This window comes from Aythya fuligula, chromosome 23 (genome assembly GCF_009819795.1).
Source record: "Aythya fuligula isolate bAytFul2 chromosome 23, bAytFul2.pri, whole genome shotgun sequence".
NCBI lineage: Eukaryota > Metazoa > Chordata > Aves > Anseriformes > Anatidae > Aythya > Aythya fuligula.
The window spans coordinates 1,739,522-1,765,341 of record NC_045581.1 but is presented as its reverse complement, the minus strand read 5'-3'; the positions used below and the strand labels follow the sequence as shown (position 1 = coordinate 1,765,341).

General features: G+C 57.8%; 1 protein-coding gene across 1 annotated transcript; it reads left to right on the top strand.

Moving 5' to 3' along the window:
• Positions 1-8,461: 8,461 nt before the first annotated feature.
• On the top strand, positions 8,462-16,428 carry SERINC2 (serine incorporator 2). The gene is made up of 10 exons (XM_032202314.1): positions 8,462-8,517; positions 12,595-12,756; positions 13,204-13,391; positions 13,846-13,925; positions 14,095-14,232; positions 14,355-14,524; positions 14,614-14,704; positions 14,797-14,932; positions 15,239-15,454; positions 15,870-16,428. Exons 1-10 carry the CDS (start codon positions 8,479-8,481, stop codon positions 16,006-16,008), a joined length of 1,359 nt encoding a protein of 452 aa, XP_032058205.1. The 5' UTR covers positions 8,462-8,478; the 3' UTR covers positions 16,009-16,428.
• Positions 16,429-25,820: the final 9,392 nt, after the last annotated feature.

Here is a 25,820-nt window from a genome sequence, read left to right as displayed (position 1 = left end):
CGGTGCTGCTCCCGGTGCTGGACACCGCTGCCGGTGCTGCTGCCGGTGCCGGTGCCGGTGCCGAGGGGCCGCCCCAGCCCCCCCGGGGCGCAGGGCGCGGAGCCGCCCGCACAATGCCGCGGGTCCCCGCCGCCGCCGCCGCCTCCCGCACGGCCCACGCGCGGCACGGGGGGGCCGCCACGCACCGGGCCCCCCCCGCCGCCCCGCCCTCCCCCCGCCGCCCCCCCCCCGCCTCCTCCCCGCGGCTGCCGCGGCCCCGCCGGGACCCCCCCGGCCCCGGGCAGGCTCGGAGGAGGGGTTGGAGGGGACGGGGCCCCCCCCCCCGAGCCGGGTCCCCCCCGCAGCCCACCCCCGGCTGGCCCCGCGCTTGGTCGCTGCCCTCCCGGGGATGCCGGCGCCGGGGCTGGGCGCATCCTGCTCTGCCCCCCCGGTAAGGGAAGGGGTCGCGTGCCTGCCCCCCCTTGCCCCCCCCGGGCACCCCGCTGGGAAAAAAAGGGGTGAAAGCCCCATTATGCCTGAAGCGGGTGCTTGGCGGCAGCCCTGGGGACAAAAGAGGTCGCCTCGACCCCGGGTCAAGGCGGGGGGGGGGGGGGCAAGGAAGGCGCTGATGCCCCCATCCTCTGCCTCTCGGTGCTTTCCTTTCAGCCCAGACCCGTTTCCAGGAGCAGAACCTTTGTGAGGACGGGCAGTGAGGCGGCTGCACCTCCCTGGGGTGTGGGGCCAGGTTTGGGGACAGTGGGTCCAGCCGCTGAACCCTCCTGGGGGACCCGCGTGGGGCTGGGGAGCAGCAGGGCTGCGGGGGGGGGGCGGCGATGTGAGCTCCCCACCCGGCCCCCCCATCTGGGCCAGAGGGGTGAGGGAGGAGAGAGGGTTCAAAGAAATCCACATTTGCAGGCAGGAGCAGCAAAACGCCTCCCCGGGCCCCAAATGTCCCCTCCTGGCTTTTGGGGAGCCCCCAGGGCTGGGGAGCTCAGTCCTGAGCGGGGCTCGCAAGCCCTGGGGCTCAGCAGGGCCCGGCTGCAGGAGCACAGGGTGCTCACCAGCGATGCTTTCCCAGGCTCTGCAGCCACCAGCAAGGCAAATTTGCTGTGCCCCGTGGTGCTGGGGTCGCCCAGGGACATCCTGCCCTGCCGCTCGGGCACGGTGACGGGCGACGCACGGCTCCCGCGCTGCCAGCAGGGAGGGAGCCTTCGCCAGCCGCTGTTTTTAGCTATTTTTAGCTGCTCACGCTCTGCTTTCTCCTTGACTGTCTCCCCTCGCTGGAACAGTCTCGGGCCAGGCATCGGCGGGAGGCGATGTTTATCCTGGCACCTGATGGCTGTGACAGCGGCTGTCGCAGGGAGAGGGGGGCGGCTGCCACCCCCCTGCCCCGGGAAACCAGTCGGAGCGGGGAGGGGGCACTGGGGGGACTGGGAGGGGACACTGGGGGAAGCCTCCTATCTGGGGAGGGCTGGAAGGGAGCTGCGCTGGGGCGTGAGCAGGGGGATGTGGTCCTGTCTCCCACTCCAGCTCTCTGCATGCTCAGGAATTCCTGTTTTGGAGAGGTTCGCAGGCCCCACTGGAGCACCCAAGGGTGGCTTTCCCTTCTGGGTGCCCCCAAGGGATGCTCTGCCCTGGGGGAGCTGGGGGAGAGCTACAGCGCTGCCCCCATTTCCACCCCCCTGCCACTGCAGGCCCCTGAGGATGGCCAGGCCAAGGGATCTGGGTAAACTGAGGCAGTGCAGAGGTGAAGGGACAGCAGGGACAGAAACACCCAGACCAGTTGGGTCCTGTGGTGAGCAGCAAGACCTCCAGCTCAGAGCCCTGTGGGCAGGGTGAGCATCACTGGTGGGGGTACCCGAAACAGAATACTGATGCCCCTGAGAGACCCTTCTTTATCCATCAGGGGAGCGAAGCCAGTGAGGACGGGGTCAGGCAGCTCCCCATCTGCCACCCACTTTAAATTATATTTGCTCCTAAGGAGAAAGGCCCAGAAGAGGGTGGAAATGGGCTCAGGAGTGTTTGATCTGAGCCACCACCCCTCTGCTGGTCCCCCCTGGGGAGGGATGGAGGTAACAAGGCAGAGGCAGGCAGGGAAGCAGTGGGTTTGTTTTCCTGCAGGTCTGATCTGGGCCAAAAGTCACCTCGGAGGGAGAGCAGCACTTTGCTATTCCTCTGTCAGACCTCTCCTCGTATTTTCCAGCCCTGTTTAGGCCCTGATTTCTTGCAGGGTACATGGGCGATGTAGAGGAAAGGTTATTCCTGAGCTGAGCTCACCCCTGGGCTGAGTCAGTCGCTCCGCTGAGGCTGCCCAGGTTTCGCTCTAGGAGGGCAGCCCAGGGCAGCAAGGAGAGTCTGGGGAAAAAAAAAAAAAAAAAAAAGGTGTGCATGAGTTAACAGAGCATAAATGAAGCATCTGAAAAGATGTCTTAATGGGCAAAAAGAGCTAAAGTCTGTTGTTCGTGCTCTAGTAACTTCCAGTTACTGGAACTGCCAGGTCAGCAAACCGGCCGAAATCACCGGAATTGCCGAGCATGGGGACAGCGAGTGGCCATCGCGGAGTGCCACCTGTGTGGGGCATGGTGCTTCCTCCTCCTCTTCTTCCTCTTCCTCTCCTCCTCCTCCTCCTCTTCCCGCTGCGGCAGGGATTTGTGCAAAGCTCCCAGAGCCCGGCTTGGGCTTTTTTTATCCCTGGCTGCTCTTCCATTGACATTCCTAGCTGTGCCACCGGCTTCAGCGCTGCTCGCTAACCCCTTTTACAGGGAGCTAAATATAGCCCAGGCAGCAAGGAAAATCTGCTCGGCTGGGCACGTGGGGCTCGGCAGCGCTTCTGCAGCCTCAGCTGGTGCCGGGAGTGTGCGGGGTCTGGGTGGTGGCAGTGCTCACCTTGTCTTCTTGTCCCCTGTCCCCATAAACGGTGAGCATCATGGCACTGCTTGCTTTGATGGATGTTGTGGGGTCTCACAGCTCTCCTTGTCCCAGCATCACCATTTCTGTCCTGCTCGGTGTCTCCTGGGGTACACCCATCAACACTGGGGCATTTTAGGATGGGGAGTGGCTGGAGTTTGCCATCAGCCCTGCTCCTGCCAGCAGAACCACAGCACAAAGCCCCAGCTCGCTGCTGTGCTTAGAAAAAAACCCATGTGGCTCTGGGGATGCATGTGGGTGCTGTGCAAAACGCACGGTGCAGGCAGTGAAGCCAAGCTCTGTGGCACCCATGGGCTCGCTGTTGTTCTGTGCCATGGAAAGAAGATGTGGGGATGTTGTGGGGCCTGCAGAGGGGTGGATGTGGGGTGGAGCAGCCCCTTGGCACCCTTGTGCGTGGGTGCAGCCTGGTTTCTGCCTCTGCTGCCAGCCAGCTGCTTCCACCGGAGCCACGGACTCGTTAAGAAGACACTGATCTAATTGTCTCCATGTTGGTGCTGCTGTTTTTTTTTTTCTTTTTTTCTTTTTTCTTTTTTCTTTTTTTCTTTTTCCTTTTTCTTCCTTTAAACAGAAAGGAATGAGGCAAAATGCTGACTAGAGAAATCTAATTGGATCCCCATGGCTCATTAGACATTTCTCCAAAAGGAATAATCATTAAATCTGAAAATGGGCAGGGTAGGAAATGGCTCACAGCGTGCACAGCTTTCCACAGGCTTCTGCACACCCCCTGCATGCCCTGTCTGGGCCACGCTTGCTGGGACTCCTGGTGGCACTGGGGACACCCCATTGCCTGTGGGACCAGCCTGTCGTGGTGCACAGAGCCCCGTGTACTGGGGTGGGAAATGCACATGGAGAGCTGGGGGGATCTGTTCCAGATTTTGGGAAGACATCCTGGGAAAGCAATGCTCGGACCTGGATGTGGGGTGAGCTGGGGCTGGCAGGAGCTGAAAATGTCTCAAAAATGGAGTTATAGCTGCAAAAAAAGAACCACGTCCTCCTGCCAGGTGGAGCACGGGCACCTCCAGGTTGTGCCCTCACCCCACTGCCTGCTCCCCCACCTCCCTGCCCCTCTACCTCTATCGATTTGGATCCTGGGGCCTTGGAGATGCAATTTAGCTGATTGTGGAGCATAACTTCCCAAAATTTTCCACCCCGTGGGAGAGCCAGCAGTCGCTGTGACAGTGCAGAAGCTCCTACATAATGCTCCCATCCATCACCGGCCCCGCATCTGGCCACTGCAGTGAGGACAAACGGCCTCCGTCCCGACTTGGCAGGGAAATGCGAAGGCAGCTGGGAGCCCTGCCTGCGAGCACGAGCTGAATCAAGCCTCAAGGGCAGAGGGTGGCCAGAAACTCTTGGTTCTTTGCTTTCCTGGCTGGGAGAAGCTTTGGGGAGAGGATCGCAGCCCGTTGGATGATGAGCACTAGGCTTGGTGGTGGTCTGGGGCTTTTCTTATGGAAAGCAGCAGCCGTGGCAGCCCTGCTGGCCCTTACGGCATCCCAAATTGGCAGAAGGGCCTCAAGGAGGGTCCAGGCTGCTGAAGGTGTGCTTGGCTGCGGGTTTCTGTTGAGGGCTGTGGGCTGCAGGATGGGAGGGTCATGGTCAACACAAGAGAGAAAGCAGGAGCTCAGGTGCAGAAGGCTTTGCAGGTTGGCGGTGGCCACCCCAAAATCATTCCTGATGAGAGCCATCTCCCAGCAAACAGCCCCGCTGCCCAACCCTTCCTTTTTTATCCACTGGGTTTGAATCCCTGCTCCCGTGACGCTGAGCACGCTGCCTCTGCCCGTAATTAAGGGCCCTGCAATCACCCATCCCCAGTCCCGTGTCTGTTCATTACAGAAGAGCTTAGCACAAAACTAATTCCCCGACTCAACGGTGTCCTTAGGCAAGGGGGGAGATGCTTCAATCTCAGGACTTTGGCATTTATCCTTTCCCATCCCAGGCTGGCTCTGTGCTTGTCCCCTCCTGGAAGCCACCAAGAGGGGCAGCAGGAACGAGACACCTCACTGGGGGGGGCAGGGGGCAGTCTTGTTCTTCTCCTCCTTGCCTGGCCCCAGGAAGGGCAGGGGGGATCCGGGGACCCCTTCACCTCCCCTTGTGGATGAGCAGCACCCTGAGGTCTCGAGCACTCCCCTGAAACACCCAAACTATGAGGCTGTGATGTGCTTGGTGGTGACCTGGGGCAGACCTGAGGGGTCTGGGGAAGGGTTCTGGGTGCCCCAAAACCTCATCAAGGAGTGGGGCCAGCTCCCAGGGAGCCCCAGGGACATGGGCATCAGCCCCCATCTCCCCAAAATGACCCTGTTTGTGTCACACCTCTGCTAGACAATGCTCTGGAGGGAAGGTGTTTGATGGGTTGAGCTTTTTGTTCCAAATACGGACTCGATTATTAATTATTATTAATTACTGTAATGTAGGTTTATCCGTGAATAGCATCGCTCAGGCTCAGCAGGAACCCTTCTGGCTGCGCCCACGGCTAAGCTGGTATTGTCCCAGTTACTGTCACATGAGGACATTTGTTTTCCACCCCCCCCCCCCCCCCCCCGGAGGATATCCCTGGAGCAGAGCCCGGTCCCTCCACGGCCGCTCTGGTGCCACCCCCACCCCCTAAATCCCCCCGTGCAGGTGGAAAATCACCCCCTGAGCCTGGTGGCTCGGGTGCTGGGGAGGAAGGAGGGGAATTTGTTTGGGGCCAGGCTGCTCCCAGCCCTGCTGAGCGCCGGGGGTGGTCTGGGGGTTTCTGGCACAGGGGGGCTGGCAGCACCCCAAGCATCCCTGGCAGCATCCCTGTCCCGTGGGACAAGAAGCAAGGGGGCCCTTTGGGGATGGGGACAGCAAGAGGCAGGTGGCACCGGGCTGGTGGCGGTGCCATGGGGAGCCCCCTCGGTGCTGTGACACGCGTGGGGAGCGCTGCCTGTCCACGCAGCCGGGGGCTGGGACCTCCTGGTGCTGGGGGTGGTGGCAGGGACATGGGGACATTGGGGACATCCCCTCGGGGCCGGCGGGGCCGGGAGCTGAGCGCACCCAGCTCATCTCGGCACTGCCATCTGGCGGCACCGGCCGAGGGGACGGAGGGGACGGAGGGGACGGAGGGGACACTGGGGACAGTGGGGACAGTGAGGACAGGGACAGGGCACGGGTGGGATTTCTGCTGCACGCCGGCATCGCGCTGGCAGCTCCTGGGGACCCCGGGGGGCTCGGGCAAGCTCCGGCTGCGGGCAGAGGCCGAGCCCGAGCCCCGCAGCGCTGCCCGCAGGCTCCCGACGCCCTCCTCTTCCTCAAGGACACCGAGGGCACGGCGGGTGCCTGGCCCTGATCCTGCTGCAGGGAGGATCCTACCTCCGGCACTGCCTGAATTTGGGGCCTGGAAGTGGGCTGGTGCAGCCAGCTTGGTCCCAGCCTCTGAATTACGGATGCCAGGAGCAGCTCCCAAAGGGCATCGGCATCGCCCCGGCTGCTGCTCCTGGTGTCCTGGCTCTGCCAAGCCCCTCACACCTCACCCCCAGCCCTTTGAGAAGCTCCTGCTCAGGTCACAGCCCTCTTTACAATGAATTTCGTCTTGAAAATTGAATTTCACCCCCCAGCCCTGTTGGCACGTCCACGTTTCCCAGCTCCCCGCACCTGGGCGCTGTTTCTGTCCCACTGAAGCTGGGAGGCAGGGGGAGAAGAGGGAGATGGGGAGTGGACGGCTCCGGCAGGATGGATTAGCGAGCCTGCAGACTGATCCTCCTCTGAGCAGGGAGAGCAGGGAAAAGTGTGCTGGAGCTGGGGGCTGTGCTGGGGCTGGGACATGTGATGGAGCAGCAGTTGCCGACCCCGTGTCTTCCATTGGCAGCTCGTGGCAGGGGCACATCTCACTGCACAGGAGACACCCCACAGTTAAAAATCACGGGGTGTCATTAATTTCCCTCCTGAAGCCATACATCAGGAAACCCCAGGCGCTCCCCGGCAGCACCAGCTGCTCCAGAGACAAGACGTGGGTGGGACCTGACTTGGAGCTTCCAGTGTGCCCCAATTCACAGCAAATAAACTCAAAATACCTCCTGGTTAGGGTATGCGTGGAGGAAAAGCTCATGGTTCAGAGCTGTGTCTGAGGACCTGAGCCCTTCCCCATGAGCTGCATTACCCTGGGCCCTGGGGTGAGCACCATGATGTAAAAAGGATTTTAAGTTACCTGACTGTGTTCAGAGGAGGGCAACAGTAGGTCTGGTTTGGAGAGCTGGAGGTTGAGGGGTGCCCTCACTGCTCCCTACAGAGGGGAAGCAGCGAGGGGAGGCGCTCACCTTCCCCGGGGGATGCTCGGACCAGGCGGCGGTGTGGTGGTTTTACTGTGGTAGGCAGCTGAACGCCACCACTACTGCACTCACTGCCCCTCCTCAGGAGAGGAGGGGAAGAAGAAAAGGAAAGAAACAACTCACGGGTTGAGATAAGGACAATTTAATTAAAGTAAAAATAATTATCAAGGGAAAAATATTATTAATTAAATAATTTAACGAAAGGGAAAAGGAAAGTGGAAAAAGGGGAAAAAAAGAAAGAAAAACAAAGGCCATGTGGAAACACAGAGGAAAGAAATTTCTCTGTTTCCCACCAACGACTGATGCTTGACCACATCCTCGAAGCAGGGCCCCAAGGCACGTAGCCGTTGTTCGGGAGGACAGATGTTTTCACAAGAGCCCTCCCCTCCCCTCTGCTTCCTTTTCCACCTCTTACTGCTGAGTGTGACCCCACATGGTATGGAACATCCCTTTGGTGGGTTTAGGGCAGCTGTCCTGCTGATGTTCCTTCCTCCCCTCTTGCCCACCCCCAGCCTGCTGCCTCTGGGGGGTCGCAGGGCGTCCTGCTGCAGTGCCAGCACTGCTCAGCAGCTGGCACAACACCGCTGTGAAACCAGCGCTGCTCCAGCACAGCACAGCGCTGGGGGGGCTGCTGCAGGGAAAGGTGACTGCATCCCAGCCAGACCCAGCACAGCTGGGGAAAACTTTCCTGGCTGTCAGACACGGGAACAGGCCTCCTAGAGAGGGGGCTGTGCTTCAGCTTCGGCAGTAGGCTGGCAGTGGGACTTGATCCCTTCCAACCAGAACTATTCTATTCTGTTCTGTTCTGTTCTGTTCTGTCCTGTCCTGTCCTGTCCTATCCTATCCTATCCTATCCTATCCTCTATTCTAATTCTACCCTACCCCACCCATCCCACCCCACCCATCCCACCCCACCCCACCCCACCCCACCCCATCCCATCCCATCCCATCCCATCCCATCCCATCCCATCCCATCCCATCCCATCCCATCCCATCCCCACACTCCCCCCTCCACACCCCCATTCCCATCCCACCCCCGGGGCCGGGACCTCCTCCAGCAGCCCCATCTCCCCCACCCCTTACTCTCCAGCTCCCCCCCCGCACCTCCCACCCTACCGACCCGGGTTCCTCGTCCCTCGCCGTGCCGGGGGGACCCTCCCGTTCCCCCCCCGGTACCCTTGCCCCCCCCCCGGGCCCGCCCCGCCGCTGCCCCCGCCCCGCAGCCTCGGGCCCGCCCCGGGGAGGTGCCGCGCCGGGCCCGGGGAGCCGGGGGCGCACGATGGGGGCCTGCCTGGGGGTCTGCTCCCTGCTGAGCTGCGTGAGTGCCGGGGCAGCGGGTGGGCACCGCGGGGGGAACCGGAGCCGAACCGGTTCCGAGCCGCAGCAGCACCGGGTTCGGCTCCGGGACGGGACCGGAGGGGGCTCTGGGCGCACCCAGGGTGGGTCTGGGGGCACCCAGGGGAATCGCCCCGGTGCGGTTCTGGGGGGGACAGGGGCGAGCCGGGCCCGCTGCAGCCGGGGGGGGCGCAGGAGGCACCGGACGGGGGAGGGGAAGCGGGGGGGTGCGGCCCGGTGAAGCCGGGGGGGCGCAGGGGACCCCCGGGGGAATGCGCGGGACCCCCCCAGAGGGTGCCCCCCTCTGTACCCGGGGGGTCATAGGGGACCCCCGCGGGCTTGTAGGAGACACCCGCCTGGTGCGCCCCTCTGTACCCCGGGGGAGTCAGGGGACACCCATGGCAGGGGGGCTCACTGCACCCGGGGGTGTCCAAGGGAGCCCCGTGGGGTTCGCCCAAGGGAGATGTGGAGCTCATGAATGTCGTGCTCAGGGGGATCCCATAGCATCAGGGCACCCCCCGGGGGTGTGTCCCATGCACCTGGGGGGGCTGTGGGGAGCTGGGGCACTCTTCCTACAGCACTGAGGGAAAGCAGGGTCCTGCCTCCACCCAGCTCTGGGGAGGGCTTGGGGTATCCTGGGCTCCCAGGGCATCCCAGGAGGGGGGCTCACCCCCTGCCCCGATACACCGGGGGTGGAAGCAGGGGCTGACACCCCCCTGTGCCATCCCAGCATCCTGGCTGTGAACGAGGGGCTGGGAGGGGGGCTCTGTGCGGGTGCCATGCCCGGTGCTGTGCCCGGTGACACAGATGGGTGCTGCTGGTGCCGTGCCCCATGACACGCACCCGGCGCTGCCTTCCTGGGCATGGGCTGGGGCAGGTCCCCGAAACCTCCCCACCTGGCTGGGAACGGGGACGGGAACAGGGATGGGGACGGGGCTGCTTTCGCAACTCAGCCTCAAAGTTCTGAGAGTTTCACTTGGACCCGTTGGCAGTATCGGAAATGCCAGGAGTTACTCCAGTGCAGGGCTGTGGAGGGTGTTGACACAATTCTGGATGGTTTCCCCCCCAGAAAACATTTTGGCCCATGATAGAGTCACTCACTTGTAGGTTCTGTGTAGGGTCAGGCCCCTGCATTTCACCTGGCTGTGGGGCGATGCTGGGACCTGGTGCCCAGGGGTTCCCACCTCCCCAGCCTGCGCTGACCTCGTTGCCTTTGGTACTGATTAATTTGCCAGCTCATTAGATGATGACTGGCTGCTTGGCATTGCTTTTGGTTGACTCAGTCTCTGCATCCTCGGGGGTGTGGGGGCGAGGGCAGCCAGGAGGGGGTGGTGCTGGGTTTGGGCTGTGTAAACGGTGCCCGTCCTGCACCGACTGCTCCCCCAGCTGCAGTTCTGGCAGTGAGCTGTGTTTTGTGAGGATGTTGATAGTGAAACTGGCGGGATTAATCTTTAATCTGCGGCAGCTGAAACCTGACGCTTCCTCGTCAGTCCACCACGTTTGTGGGTCACTTCCCTTCGTTTGTTTTTTCTGTCCTGCTGGATCCACCTTTGTACTCGTGGGCATTCCTGAAAGCCCGCTGGGGAGGTGCAATGGGGCACTTCCAGTGCTGTATTCCTACAGAAGGCTTCTTTAGCCTTTTTTCCACTCACTTGTTCAAGAGAAACAAAGGAAAAAGCTGAAATCAAGAGCTGCCTCTTCCCTTGCAAAGGTGTTTGAGAAGGGCAGTTTGTAGGCAGGTTCCCAGTGACAAAAGGCCTGCTGGTGACGTGGGACTCTCAGGTTACCGCCCTACCCCGTTATGCTGGGTGGTGCCTCCCTGTGCTTGCAGGAGGCCATAAAAACTGAAATGAGGCCACAGAGCTTGTCCTCTAAGAGCCTACCCTAAAGTCCAGCTCTGGTTGGACCTGATGATCTTAGAGGTCTTTTCCAAGTTCAATGGTTCTACAGTTATGGAAAGCTCCAGGGGGACATGGGCTCCCCAAAACCTTGTACCTGCAGCATGGTGATGTACCTATCCCAGGGAAAATGGGGTGCCCGGGGTTGTGTCTCCTGCAGGGTTTTGCAGATGCTCAAGCGTGGGGTGCCGTGCAGGAGCATTCCCAAGTATAAGCACATCTCCTGGCCATGCTCAGCCCGTGCCTCTCTCCCTTTTGTCTGACTCTAACCAAGCCCTTGTTGCTTCATTTCTCTTTTAAACAGAAAGCTGTGGGTGCTGGGGACGAGGTTCTGCTCAGGCTGTGGGTTGTGCTGTGATGCCTTTGCACATCTTGCCGTGCGTGCCGTGGTCACCCTGCAACCACAAAGCCTGAGCAGCCTCAACGGTGGGATGTGACAGCAGCAGAGGGCTGAACCCCCAAATTCAGCCACAAATGACAAACCTCACGATTTTTCAGGCTGTTTTCAGTGCCTCTTTTTCTTTTCTTTTCTTTTCTTTTCTTTTCTTTTCTTTTCTTTTCTTTTCTTTTCTTTTCTTTTCTTTTCTTTTCTTTTCTTTTCTTTTCTTTTCTTTTCTTTTCTTTTCTTTTCTTTTCTTTTCTTTTCTTTTCTTTTCTTTTCTTTTCTTTTCTTTTCTTTTCTTTTCTTTTTCTTTTCTTTTCTTTTCTTTTCTTCAATTTGAAGGTTACATATGGTAACACCAACACATTTTAAATGCATTCTCGTGCAAACAGTGCACTTAATGAGGAAGTAATCTTGAACTGAAGGCTGCTTTTTCATGTTCTCAAGTCAAAAGCATGAAGTGATGTCTCTTGAGTAGCTCCTTCATGGTCCCTGAGGAAAGGTGTGCTCCTCTTGCCTGCTCAGCACAGCCTCTGGCTGGGCTGGATGCTGTATACATCAGGGAGGAGCTGATTTTGCTTGAGCAGTGATGTGCTGAGGTTTCCAAAATAACTTCAAAGCTTCCTCTAGTGATTTTGGGGAGTCACAGTGAGTGCTGTGAACCTCCACACTCCTGCATCTGAGGAGGAAGCTGCACGTTTGATGTCCCTGCACAGCCACCCGAAAAGCTGCGTTTCTTTTCTGCCATCTCCATTTCCCCCCCACTAATTTTAGGATAGAGGAATGTGCATTTTAGTTGATATGGACAGATATTTAATTACCATCGATTGCTGGGCATAATTAAGGAAGTGTGTAGCCTTTTCTGGGTAATAATGAACACACAACGTGCACATCCCCATTATGGGAGAGAGCTGAGCCCTTCCAGTGTCTGTGGGCCTGTGGCTGGCTGAGGCCCCTCAAGTGCAGGGCAGAAAAAGCTGCTTGAGGGGAAGAAGAAAAGCATCAGAAGCAAAATAAATTGATGAAGTTACCTGCAGATAGAGGGAGAGCAGTTTGGTGAGGACCAGCGAGTGGGACACATATTTAACACGGGACCTTTTGCTCATATGACCTACGAGTGGGTTAAAAGTTCAGAAATGTTTCTTGAACCGTTTCTAACGTTGTTTATTCTCTAACTCTATGCCCTTCTGGGAAATGGGGGTTTTGGATGTGGCCCCGTAGATGTGTGGGTCCATGGAGGTGATGAAGAGGCTGTAAATTGTCCCTGTCCTGCTCAGTCACATCCAGACCAGGACGTGGTGGCCAGGGCTGGCTGCTGGCCGTAACCTGCCCTCCTGCCCCCTAGCCAGCATTAAACCCGATTTCATGCAAAACCCCTCGGTTGTGCTTCCTTGAAGGGCAATGATTGTTGCTCAGGGTAATCCAAAACCTTGTAGGTGTTAAATAAGCAGGTGAATATCCAGTGGGAACAACATTTCAAGGAGCAGCAAAGTCAAACTTGTTGAAGGCCAACTGCAGGGATGCGAACAGCATCTCCCAAATGCTTCTGTCACCACGGTTTGTTGGAGCTGGGGATTTGGACCACCAGAAACCACCGTGGACTTCTGAGGATGCTGCGCCTCAGTTTTCCCACCTATAAAATGGGTTTAGCAGCACGGCCTGCAGGGAGAGCTGGCAGAACTAGCTGGCTTCCCCATGGTGCTGGTATGGGTTTTTTCCCCATCCCCTACTAGGTCGAAAAGGTGATCCCCTTCCCACGCCCCCCCTGCTCTCATTGCAGGTGTCCTGCCTGTGCGGCCCCGCATCATGCCTGCTCTGCGGCTGCTGTCCCTCGGCCAGGAACTCGACTGTGTCCCGCCTCCTCTTCACCTTCTTCCTCTTCCTCTGCACTCTCGTCTCCATCATCATGATCATCCCCGGTGTGGAGAAGGAGCTGTACAAGGTGACTCCTGCTGCCCTCGCGGAGGTTGCCGGACTCGATCACGCTGGGGAAGGGGTTTAGCTTGGGATGGGTACATGAGGCTGTATTAAAAACGTGATTTTTTGGGGGTTTGATGTTGCTTCTGATGCTTTTTTTCAAGCATCTCGCCAGGAGAGGGTGTCATTGACCCTGGCTTTCCATGGAGATGACAATGCAGTGGGATAAATTCCTGCAATATCACATATCAGTTTCTCCCAGCTGTCTATCCAAAAGGTTTCCTACATCCCATTTTGGGACCTTTTGGGAAATGCCGGTTTCACCCCAGCTACCCAGTGCCCCGCAGGGTGGCTTTGGCTGGGTCACCCCACCGATGTCCCCAGTTGTGCCACCCTCTTGCTGGCCGGCTGAGAGTGTGGGGTGCTCGGGGAGCAGCCGGGGCACTCACTCCCCATCTTCTCACCCCTGCAGCTCCCCGGCTTCTGCAAGGGCAGCGGCTCGGTGCTGGGGGTCCAAGTCCACGCTGACTGCAGCGGCTTCCTGGGCCACAAGGCCGTGTACCGCATGGGCTTCGCCGCGGCCTCCTTCTTCTTCCTCTTCGCCGTGATCATGGTGTGCGTGCGCAGCAGCAAGGACCCGCGAGCGGCTGTGCAGAACGGGTGAGCAAGACCCCACGCTTAGCTTGAAGCATGTTTGGGGGGAGCCCGTTTCCTTTTTTTTTTTTTTTTTTTTCTTCCCTTTTTGTCCCCATTCTGTTCACGGGGAACTGGAGGATAAAGCAGAAGAGCAGTTTGAGCCCACTCTCAAGTTTTGGGTCGAATGCAACACTTCTGGGGATGTCCAGCTTGTTTTACCCCCCAGTGCTGCACGTACTGGCTGGTGCAACATGCTGGGAAATCTGGGATTCCCCCAGCACCACTCCTGTCTGGGGAATGCCTGGACCCTGGCTCCTGAACAAGGAGCCGAGTAGCCCCTGAGCATGTTTCCCTGGGGACACTGGTTTGGGAGGGGGGCAGCAGAGCCCCTGACCCAGTGTTTTGGGATCCTTCGGGGGTTCACTCCAAGCAGCAATGGTTCACGTTTGCTGACCCTGCCTCCTCTTCCCTCCTGCAGCTTCTGGTTCTTGAAGTTCTTGGTGCTGGTGGGGCTCACGGTGGGGGCCTTCTACATCCCTGACGGCTCCTTCACCTCAGGTGAGGGGCTGCAGGCGGGCAGTGGGGTGGCCACAGGGTTTGCAGCACACCAGGGGCACCATCCTGCCCTCCGTGTCCATGTGTCCTGGCGCTGGGTGCTGCCCCGATGCACCCAGCACTGTCACATTCCCATGGCTAACGGCTTCTTCTCTTCCTCCCACCACCCAAGTCTGGTTCTACTTCGGCGTGGTCGGCTCCTTCCTCTTCATCCTCATCCAGCTCATCCTCCTCATCGACTTTGCCCACTCCTGGAGCCAGCTGTGGCTGCGCAACGCGGGCGAGGGCAGTGCCAAGGGCTGGTACGCAGGTTGGTGTGGCTGTGCCTTGCGCCCTGCTGCCCCACGAACCTTGTCCTGGGGCCGGGCACTGCCCTGCAGTGGTGCCCGGGGCTCTGCTCCAGCCCCCTTCCTTTTTTCCTTCCTCTCCCAGCCCTTTGCGCTGTCACCTTCATCTTCTATGCTGCCTCCATTGTGGCCATCGTGCTGCTCTATGTTTACTACACCAAGCCCCAGGGCTGCACGGAGGGCAAGGTCCTCATCAGCATCAACCTCATCCTCTGCGTCATCGTCTCGACCATGTCCATCCTGCCCAAAATCCAGGTGAGGTGGCGGGGGGACCGGGAGGCTGATGGCCCTGCCACCTCCCCCTGTGCCGGGATGAGCCCTGAGTGTCCCCGTTGTGTTTGCAGGATGCCCAGCCGCACTCGGGGCTGCTGCAGGCCTCCCTCATCACCCTCTACACTGTCTTCATCACCTGGTCCGCCCTGGCCAACGTCCCCAGTAAGCACAGCACATCCTCAGGCTTGCTGCCTGCTGCTCGGGGGGGGCGTGAGGCTGGGGACAGATGCTGACCCCACTATGTGCCCCCCCAGACCAGGACTGTAACCCCACGCTGCTGCTCAGGAACAGCACGGGCTCAGCAGAGGCTGCCCAGCCGCTGACAACGTGGTGGGATGCCCCGAGCATCGTGGGGCTGGTGATCTTCATCCTCTGCACCCTCTTCATCAGGTGAGGATGTGGCGCGTGGCCCCTGGGACCGCATGGTCCCTCTGCTTGCCCAGAGGCACCAGGAGGATTTTAGGGGAATCGGTGCAGCAGCTTGTTCTGGGGTGTTGGCACCAAGTGCTGCCTGCAGAGCCATCCCGTCCCCAGGTCTGGGCACCCCGCGGGGTTCTGCTCACAGCTTTTAGAGTGTCAGGGGGTTTCAGCATGAGCCATGTCCCCCAGACTGCCCTGCCACCCTAGGGACACCCCTGTGGGGTGTCCCCATGCTGAGGCACAGTCACCCTGATCTGTCTGTCCGTCTGTCTGCAGCATCCGCTCCTCGGACCACGCGCAGGTCAACAAGATGATGCTGACAGAGGAGAGCGGGGCCGGGCCAAGCGCTGGGGATGCAGCGGCGGCAGAGAGCGGAGTGCACCACACCTATGACAATGAGCAGGACGGCGTCACCTACAGCTACAGCTTCTTCCACCTCTGCCTCGTCCTCGCTGCCCTCTACATCATGATGACGCTCACCAACTGGTACAGGTGGGCAGCAACCCCGGGGGCATCCCCCTTCTCTGCTCCCCCTTCTGTGGGGTCCTCCTTGTACTTGGGCTGGGCACGGCTGCTGGGGATGGATCCACGTGTGAGCAAACTTCACGGGCATCCCAATTAGGGTTAATTATTTGGGGGTGGCTGAGCGCCCTATGGATGTGCTCTGGGTGTGAGTTTGTTGGGTACCCACTTGCAGCACCCCCTCCCGGTCCTTGCAACATCCCCCCTATCCTTTCAGCATCCTCCCCGTCCTTGCAGCATCCTCCCCTGCACCCTGGGAACGTGGGGGAGCAGGGACCCAGCACCGGGGCTGCATCCCCCAGCATGTGGCTGGGGACCTCGGGGCTGCAGGGTGCCACCGTGCCAGCATGGCGTGGTGACAAGTGCCCCCTTCGTGCCCTTTCAGGCCCGACGAGAGCCTTCGGGTGCTGAGCAGCCCCTGGACAGCCGTGTGGGTGAAGATCTGCTCCAGCTGGGCCGGGCTCCTGCTCTACGCCTGGACGCTGGTGGCTCCGCTGGTGCTGCCGGACCGGGACTTCAGCTGAGGTGGCCGCAGGCATCCCCCCATCAGGGGCAGCCCCAGCTCTGCCTTGGCCCCAGCCTCAAGTTTTGCACGTGGGTTGTGCCTTCTAGCAGGCTTTCAGTCTTAATTTACAAGGGATAAAGTGCCAAGCAGGGACAGTCAGCGAGAGGGCTGGGACTTCCCTAAGGACGTCTGTACCGCAGTTAACACTGCCCGTGCTTGCCTCGTGCCTTCAGTGGTGCCTCCAGCTGCCCTCCTCTTGGCCTTTGGAGGGTTGCATTTGCCCGAGTCGCTCTCCTCTTGCTTAGTGCCCCGGGACCGCGGTGCCTTCTGCAGGGCCTTTGGGGACCAGCTGTGACAAGGAGACAGGACCCGGCCGCCAGTCTCTGCTGCTTCCCCAGCCAGCCTGGAGGGAAGCCAAGCTGGGGGCTGTGTGTCGCCTGTGACCCCTTCCAGCCTTGGAGGGTCGGCTGACTCCCCCAGGGCTCTCCCTTCCTCCTCAATAAAGTCTTGTTTGGAAAAAAAAAAAAAGAAAAAAAAAAAGAAAAAGGCATCTTTGTCCTTCTGGGGTCTTCTGTGGGGCTTTCTGGGGCATGTATGGTATGGACCTAGTGCTGGGGTGAGGGCACAGTGTGCGTGCAAGCAGGGGAGCAGTGTTTTGGGGCACAGTGACTTGTGGTAGGGAGGCCCAGTGAGCCCTGATCAGAGCACCTGACAGTGGGGGCACCCTGGGATGGGGTGGGCATGCTGCGTGGTGTGGGGAGCAGCGGGGTGCAGCCTGTGTTGTGCTTCTATTTGCTACAGCCTTCATCCTGCACCCTGCACCCCATATCCTTCATCCTGCACCCTGCATCCTCTGGGAGACTGGGGCCTGGGGGGTGCGAGCAGATTTGGGCTGCACAGCAGGAGGGGGTTGCACCACGGTGGGGTGCACGCCGTGCCGGGGTTGCAGCACGATGGGGACCCTCGGTTCAGGGGTGCACCCCGGGGGGGGCCGTGCCCCGCGGTGAGCGCACGCCGCGCAGGGGGGCCCTGGGGACGGGGGGTGGGGACCTGTGCCTCGGGGCCGCTCCCGGCTCCTTCCCTCGTCAGCTCCGGGGCCGAACCGGGCCGGGGGGGGGGCAGAGGGAGCGGTAGGGACCGGGGGGCTTTTGGGGAGGCGGGGGGGGGCCGGGCCGTGCGGCTCAGGCGGGCCCCGACGGCAGCCACGAGGTGGTGCTGGCGGCACGCGCTGCAGGGCGCGTCCTGCACAGCGCATCATGGCCTGGTGTGTGAGTCCTGCATCGTGTGTCCTCCTCCACCCTGCGTGCTGTGTCCCGAATCCTCTGTCCTGTGTGGTGTTGGTGTGTCCTGTCCTCTCCTGTCCTGTGTCCTGTGCCCTTCGTGGTGCATCCTGCATCGAGTGTCCTGTCCTGCGTGCTGTGTCCTGCATGGCGTATCCTGTCCTACACCGTGTGTCCTGCCTGGTGTGTCCTGCCCTGTGAGCTTTGCCCTGCTCCTTACACCCTGCGCCTCACAACCTGAGTCCTGTGCCTGCTCCTTTCACCCTGCATGCTGCAACCTAAGTCCTGCACGCTGCACCCTTCATTTTACATCCTGCATCGTGCACCCCATACCATCCGTCTTACATCTTCATTCATCCTGCAACGTGCATCCTATACTCTATATCCCATGTCCTTTAACCTGCATCATGTCTTGTGCATGCTGCACCTTGCATCCTGCACCTTGCACCATGCACCCTGCACCCTTCAATCTGCATCCTGCATCCTGCACACCTCAGTCTGCATCATGTACCCTGCACCCTACATCATCCATCCTCCTTGTCGTGCAGCCTTCACCCTCCACCACCATTCACTTTGCACCCTGTACCTTGCAGTCTGGACCCTGCAACCTTCCTGCAGCCCCCTCTGGGAGAGCTGGTGTGTGTCTGTGAACAGAGGAGCTCTGCAGCTGCAGCCAGGCTGTGCAGCGCTGTGACTTGCCTTGGAGTGGCCAGCACCTGCCTAGGTCCCCAACACACCATAGGCAAGTGACACTTGCCCACACAACATGGTCCCCATGGCCTGCAGGGCCCTTCTCAGCCCTTTCCCATATGGGTTTGCTGCCTGCATCTCCCATCGTGCAGGAGAGCCAAACCCGCTGCAGCTGGAGGTGACGCAGGGACAGGCTGCCTGTGCCAGCCCCTGGCCAGCAGCACGTCTCCAGCTACAGCCAGAATGCCTCGTCCCTGGGATTTTCTCTGAAACAAGAAATCCTTGTTCTTTCTTTCTTTCTTTATTTATTTATTTTCCCAGCTCTCCAACTGGATCCAAACAGCTCTAGTGTAAAGCTGCGGGAATAACCCGATGGTTTGTTGGTCGTTCCCATGAATCTTCTTAGAAAGGTCTGAACTGCACGAGGTGCTGCTGCGAGATTTGTTTCATTTCACCCCTATCCAGTATTGATCAGAATATGGATGGTTTCAGCTCCTTGATTTCTTTATGGGGTATTTCAGACCTGTAGCAAATGCTCTCCAGTGCAATTAGCATTGCACACCCAAAACATCTGAGGATACTGGGGCAGCTGAGTAGGGGGCACATGGGCACGAGCCCCAGCAGCACTGCAGGCTGCCTCCAGCATCCCAGCATCCTTCTCATTTATCATCTGGCTACAGGGCACCTTCAGAGGAAGGTCAGTCCATGGGGGAGCCTGGCTGTATAAGTTAATACAATACACACACACACACAAAAGACCCTGTAGCTCAGGACAGCCCAAATTATGCTTTGCTTCATGGCTCTGATGGAAAAGGGGTGCCCAGAGGAGAGCTTGCACACATGCAGTATGCACAGCCATGGTACAGAGGCAGCGATCTTCTAAAAAAGACTTTTTGTGGTGACTGTCACTTCCAAAGGGAAAGGTCCCAGCGCTGTGCACGTGCCCTGCATGCACTCCACGAGCAGAGTGGCCCTTTGGCTCTTTACATTCAAATTTTCTGGGTGAATATTTTGAACAAGCATCTGCATCAACATATTTTTGAACAAACACCTGCCACCCTTCGCTCAGCAGAAAGTGCCCAGGTCAGGCCCCCCCATCCTACCCTGCTCTTGAGCCCCATGCTGAGCAGGATCAGGCCCTGCATCAGCCCATTGGGCTGGGACCGTCCCCAGCCCCCCAGCTGTTATTGCTCCAATTCACTCTCCTTGGGGGGGAATCGGGAGGGGGGGGGGGAAGGCGGGGAGAACTCAGAATTATGGATCTCGGGAGGAATTAGAGCAAAGTAGGAAATTGAGGAAAAGCTCAGCAGCTTGCTTTACAAAATGTAATTGTGGTGGCTGCCTTCCCAAATCAAATGGAATTAAATAAAACAGAGGTGGGTGTAGGCTAAATCCCACAGGGGATGTCACCCTTCTGGAGCCCTGTGGGACACTGAGGGGTCCAGGATCTTGGTGGCATCTCCTGCAGTCCTCAGGTGGCTGGCAGAGGGGAACACCAGGCCCAGGGCTGGGGGTCCCAAGCAGAGCCCCCCCACATCAGTTTATTCTCTTTAATGCACGCTCTCTCCTGTTTTTATTTTATTCATGGGATTAACACATCAGGCAGCAGCCGGACTGGCTTTTGCTCAGAAGAGGAGGGGAAAGCGTTTACATAATTCATTTAAATGAGGCACCCGGGGAAATCCAAATTGGACTTCCAGCGTGTTTACAGTGCCACGCAGAGCCCCATGATCCGCATCTGGAGCCATTAATGCCTCCCAGACGGACCACAGAGCATGTATAATTAATTGTGGAGCAGAGCCATTGCCCAGCCTCCTAACAAACGCTCTCCCTCCCACTCAGAGGCAGCTTCATCAGCCCTGCACCCCCAGGATGGGGATTTATTTCAGGGCATCTTTCCTGTCTCCCAAGGACCCCAACCAAACCGACCCAACCGAGCAGCCAGGGAAGTGTGGGGTGAAGGCAGCAGGAGGAGGGACCCAGGGAGTTGTTAAATCACAGCTCCTTTGGTGGCCTTGGGGATGAGAAGTGGTGGTGAGGATGATGGGGTTTGCATTCCATAGCAGAGCCCATTTTTTCTATGGCATCAGATTTTTTTTCCATGCAGAAAGCAGAGAGTTTGGACCCAACAGCAGCCCACGTGCTTCTGGGGCTGCTCAGGTTGCATTTGCCCCCAGACATCCCCGTGCTGCTGTCTCCACCTTCAGCACTGCTGAAGAGCGGAGGAGGGATGAGAAGGAAGACAGAGAGGGAAAAAAAAAATTGCGCTTGAACCCTGCTGCTAGAGAAACATCTATACCTATAAATACCCACGATGTGAGCGGGAGCAGGCTGTGTCTCCTGCAGCTCCCTAAGGCAGCAGAGCCACCTTACCCCAGCTAACCTTGTTCCAGCACAGGCTCCTGTAATGCACACAAGTTGCTGCAGCTTTGCAGGTGATTTTGGAGGAAAAAGGGAAAAACAAAACAAAACAAACAAACAAACAAAAAACACCCCCCCCAAAAAATATCCCAAGCAACCAGAAAAGAAAAGAAATCACCAGGAGCCCCAAGGGACCCACTGGCATGTCCTGGCCACTTGCTGTTTCCAGCTCATGGTTTTCCAAAAGCTCCCAGGCTGGTGACACTGGGACACGATGTCCCTCTGCAGGCCCGCAGCCCATAGCCACCCCTTTCAGTGAGGCTGGGCTGAGCTTCTCCATCCCAGCAGCCTGTCTCACTGGTGCCTGGACAATCCCACACCAAGTGCTGTGCTTACACCCTGCTGGTGCCTTTGCTGGTGCTGGGGCTGCACTGGTGCAGACAATGCCAGGGTGAGGCTTTCCAGATCCCAAACTCAAATTAACTCCAGGTCTAGAGACATGCGGTCAGCCCTGGGCGAACTCAAATCCCTTCTCAGACAGCACAGAAGCAGCAAGGGGGTGATGATCTTGCTGGGACTCTGCAGCTCCTCATTGCCCATGCAGCAGTTGGGTGGGGGGGCACATATGGGACACCCTCCAGGCAGCACCCTGGAGTCACCCCACATTGCTCATCACACAGCACTCATCCTTCATCCCTTCTTGGTGGCAGGAGGCAGCAGAAACTAGCACTGCAAGAGCTAATAGGACATTTGCTTTCCCTGTCCCGGGGCTCCCTGTCTCTCTCCGATGCTCCTTTTGGGATTTCTTTCCTCCAAGCTGCACAGCACCACTGTTGTTCTTTTCTTTCTAGTATGATCTATGTTATCTGTGTTTGGATGGGGGCCACGAGCATCCCCTCCAGCCCGGGGCTGAGCACAGCATCATTTGGCTCGAGCAAGAGGGGCTGAGGCCCCCGGGCTCCAAAGATTCCAGTGGGGCCGAGCAATGAGTGGAAACATTTGCTCTGATAGACGCTTGCACCTTTGCCTCTATCTTTCAGCTGGGTCCCATTTGCAGTTTTTTTTTTTTTTCCTTCTTTCTTTTTGGCTTCCTGCCACCTAAAATGCCGTTGAGGCAAGGCGTCACGTCCCAGCCTAGCAAAGCCTGGGCTGGTTCCAGGCCCCGGAGAAAGCCCAGCCCTGGGAGCATCCCCTGCCGCCCGGCACGTAGGGCTGCTCCAGATGTCCGTGCTGGGAGCCCTGGGTGCTGCTGCACGTGTCCATGCTGACGGGAGCTGGGGAAGGACAGACAGACAGCCGACGTCACCCTCCTCCATGGGGTTTTCTTGGGTGCACTGGGGGAAGATTTGGGGCTTTTTTTTTTTTTTTTTTTTTTTTAACTCCTTGTTACAAGCAGGGTTTTTTGGAAGCCATCTCCCTTCTCTTTTGCTCTCTGACTCATCCCCTTCTTCTCCTGTGCAGCTCCCCACATCCCCAGGGGCTCAACAGCCTCCCCAGGGCCACCCCCCAGTAACGCTGCAATCTCAGGGCCATTGGTGCTGTGGAGACAATGCCACAAAGCGAACGCTTTCCTCTCTTCTGCACTACTTATAGCAGTGAATTCTAATGTAAGACACAAGTTGTTCACCATGGTATTGAGCAAGCAACACTGCCCCCCCCCCCCCCCCGGCTGCTGAGGGGTCTCTAACAGCACCTTGGTGCAGCCGGGCGATGCGTCAGCACGAGCACCAGGAACCCTGCCCTGGGCTGCAGATTTTCTGCTCCACACTCCCTGGGAATTATCCCGTGACACCTGTAGCATCCCTACCGGGGTCCCACTGAAGGCTGGGGTAGGTGTTGGTTGCATTTTGGGGAGCCCAGCAGTCCCTGGGCTGTCGGTACCCACACGATGGAGATGCCATTTAGTGGGCGCATCGGTGGGGATGCACTGAGCTGGCTCCCTGCTTCGAACACCCATGGGACCATCCCAGCACTTCAGCCTCATCCAGGCTTCCAAATGCAGGTGGGCCGCTAATAATCAGCACGATTTGGGTCAGTAATAAATAACCACCCAGCAGGGCTCTCGCTGGAGCACCCGCGGCCAACAGGCAGCACGCGGCGCGCTGGGAGAACATCTGCAGAGCCACTTCTGTGTGCTGCTGCAAACAGCTTTTGTGCTGGAAATCAGAGTCAAAGGGAATTGTTGCAGTTTCGCTGACTTGGAGGAAATCTGATTAAAACACAAACAAGCTGAAGGGAATTGCACTGTACACAGAGCTGCCTGCCAGCCCAGCCTCCCTCTGTCCTCGTGGATGGAGAGAAGGGACCAAGCGCAGGCTGGTCCCACCCCATCCCTCTGCTCTCCACCACCACATGGAGCAGGAGCCCCCCAGGCTGCTCGGTGCTGCTCACACTTGCAGTCAGACACAACCTGAGCACACACTTCTTTGGCACAATTCCCTGCTTGTGCTGAGCAAGGCAATGCTGCTAAGCCACGAGAAGGAGCAGCTGGGCACACACAGCCGCTTGCATCCGCCTTCTCCCAAAGCTCTCTGTGTCACCTGCAGGGCAAAACCCCAGGGATTTTGCAGTGGGGCTGCTCAAACAGAGGGAGATGGGCAGCTGGCAGAGAGCTGCTGTGTGCTGGGGCTACTGGTGTGTGGTGGAGCTGGGTGGCTGCTGTGCGACAGCAGCATGCTAGGACCACGAGGAAGGGATGCCCAGAGGTGGGAACCAGTTTTTGCTCAGCTTTGTGTATTTTCTATAATTTGTTCAGTTTTCAGGAGGCTGGACAGGGGAACGTGCAGGAGTCAAAAGGGAGGAATTGAAATAAGTCGGTTTGGAGGCTTGCATAAAAGCATGGAGGTGTCCTAGTGCCAGGCAGTGACACTAAATGTGCTTTGGAGCTAACGTAGTAGGGTATTGCAGGAACCTTGTAGCTCAGTCCCTGCACATTTGTGCTAATAAATGGCTTAGTATGCACTGAAAAGTCTCTGCTGGTGCTCCGGAGAGGAGAAGCTTCAGGCTGTACTCTGGGGTCTGCAGTGGGGTCTGGCACACGGCAGTGCCCGATTCTACAAGTCTGCAGCCTGGATTTGCAGAAGGATTTAAGGGCTTAGCTCCTGCTGCTCAGGCACCCAAGTGCCTTTGAGGGTCTGGGCAGGAGGATTTACGTGCAATTTGGCAGTGTCATTTTGTTGCTTCCAGTGGAAACAGCTGGGACGTGAGGACAGAGGAGGGTTCCCCTTGCAGCCATGCCCTGAGCTCTGCTGTCCAAACGTGCGCTGCAGCTGCAGTGATGCCTGTGGTCCTTCTGGATGCCGCAAGAGGACTCCAGACCTGGCTGCTGCTGGCTTTGCATTGCTCTTTCTTGGTGCCAGGTAGCTTTGACTTCTCTCTATATTCTTGGGGTGAGAGCAAAGTCCCTAAAGTCCAATAAACATACATTTGGGTTCTGGAGACCACAAAAGCCCCCAGATCTCTGCTGCAGGTGCCCAGCTGGCAGCACGGGGCTCTTCCTGGAGCTGTTGCCTGAGGAAATGATCAGCCAGGCTTGGGACAGCCCTGGGGACCTGAGCAGGGAAATCTGCAGAAAGAGCCTCCCCGCCGTGCCCCGGTGCCTGTCCCCACGTCTCCCCGGGGACAGCAGCTGCTTGGGCTGCCTCTCCCTTTCTCACAGTCTTGTGCCGTGCTCGTCACGAAGATATCAAAAATAAACGAGCGGCTCTGGCCCTTGCCTGGGGAGTTGTAGCCTCCAGGGCTGGATGCGGCTGCAGAGCTCAGGGCTGTATCTGTAAACCTGCATGAGACCATGAAAACCCTAAATACATCATTCCCAACAGATGTTTCTCGATCTGTGCCTTAAATCCTTGGAGAAAAGTTAAATCCCTGTGGGACGCATCCTGCTGCATCCCCTCCATGCAACCCCCCTGGGGCTGCCCGGGCTGGAGCCGTTCCCAACCCTCTGCTTGCTGCTCCTGTTCCCTCATCCCCACGCTGTTTTGGGGTGAAGCTGACTCATGCTGGGCTTGTGACAGGCTCTAAGCCCCACTTACCTCCTTGCCCAGCTCCCACCAGCTGCTCGTCCCATCCTGCAGTTGTTTTGTGGAGCAGCTCAGCTTGCAGGGGCTTGTGCTTGCTCCTCTGGAAGGGATTTTTCACATCAGCCACGCTGAAGGTCTCACTGGCCTTCTGCTAGCAGGATGGTTTAGGTGCAAGTTGGAAAATGATGATTTTTGTTCTCCTCTCAGAGCCCAGCCTCACACAGGGATGCTGAGTGGCACCGCCAGGATCAGGTCCTGATGGCTTCAGAACCTGGCCTCTGTGCCTTGCTCATGACAGCAGCAACGTAGCCAGTGCCAAAAGCTTTGCTTAGCAGAGATATTGGACTTCTGCTGTATTTCCCTTGCCATTATTTACAGATGGAGATGCTGGGGCTCGATGAATTTCTGAAAGACATCAAGGAGGCCCATTTAGAGCAGAAAATAGGATTTTTGGCACCAGATTGCTGCTCTTCCCCTCTCGCGTGAGAGAGGTCCAGGGTGTGTGTTAGTTTTCATGAATTGAACAGCTTGATCTGTGCCGAATGGGAGCTTCTGGTTTTCCTAAGCAGGGCTCCTTGAAGAAAGGGTTTCACTGCCAATGTCAGGGAAAAAGACCATGAAGATCCCACTTAGAAAAACTTTGTGAAGGCCAAGTGCTGTTAAATGAGCTGAGGTGATGTAACAATCATCGCTTCTTACAAAAATAAAGGGGGTTTCCATCACCAGGGTGCAACTGAATGTACCAGGTTTCTTATTGGCAATTGAGAGGTCTAGCTCAGGTTTCAATTAAAAAAAAAATCACTTTTTTTTTTTTTTTTTAAATTCCTAGGAAATCTGTCTCAAAGTTCTCCTTTGTTCACCAAGTATTTTCATGTTCTAAAGCACTTTGAATGTAAAATTTGAGGGTGAATCATATTTTCGCTTTAAATAAAACTCCTTCCATACTTAAGAATGTGTTTGTCATCGATTGTGTGACTTGTGTGATTGAGCGGTGGTTAGAAGAAATAAGGCAGCCAATAATTATCCCGAGGCTTCACCAAGGTGTGCTTTATTGAGGAAGACATGATGAAAGAGGCAATGTTTGTGGGAAGAAAACAGATTTTTTTATTAGAGCAAATGATATAGCTGGAATTTAAGGACCAGCTTTTAACCACGGACAAGACAATGTCCATGGATAACAGCAAGTGTGTCCTTTTTTCCCTCCACATGCTATTTACCCTGCTGATGGCAGTGACTCACCCTGCAGACTTGCCCTGCTTCCATCCTCGCACAGGCAGAGCTGTCACCGCGCTGTTACACCAGGACAATAAAAGTCATGTTCTTATCTGCCAGGTGGATGAATTCGTTAAGGGATTTTTTGGAGCAGGTCTAGACACAAGGAAATGTTACATTTCCGTGCTGCAGGTCCCACCTTGCTCTGGTGGTTTTTCTGCTAACTGAGGAGCCCAGGGAGGTGCCGCTGGTCCTGGCAGCCAGCA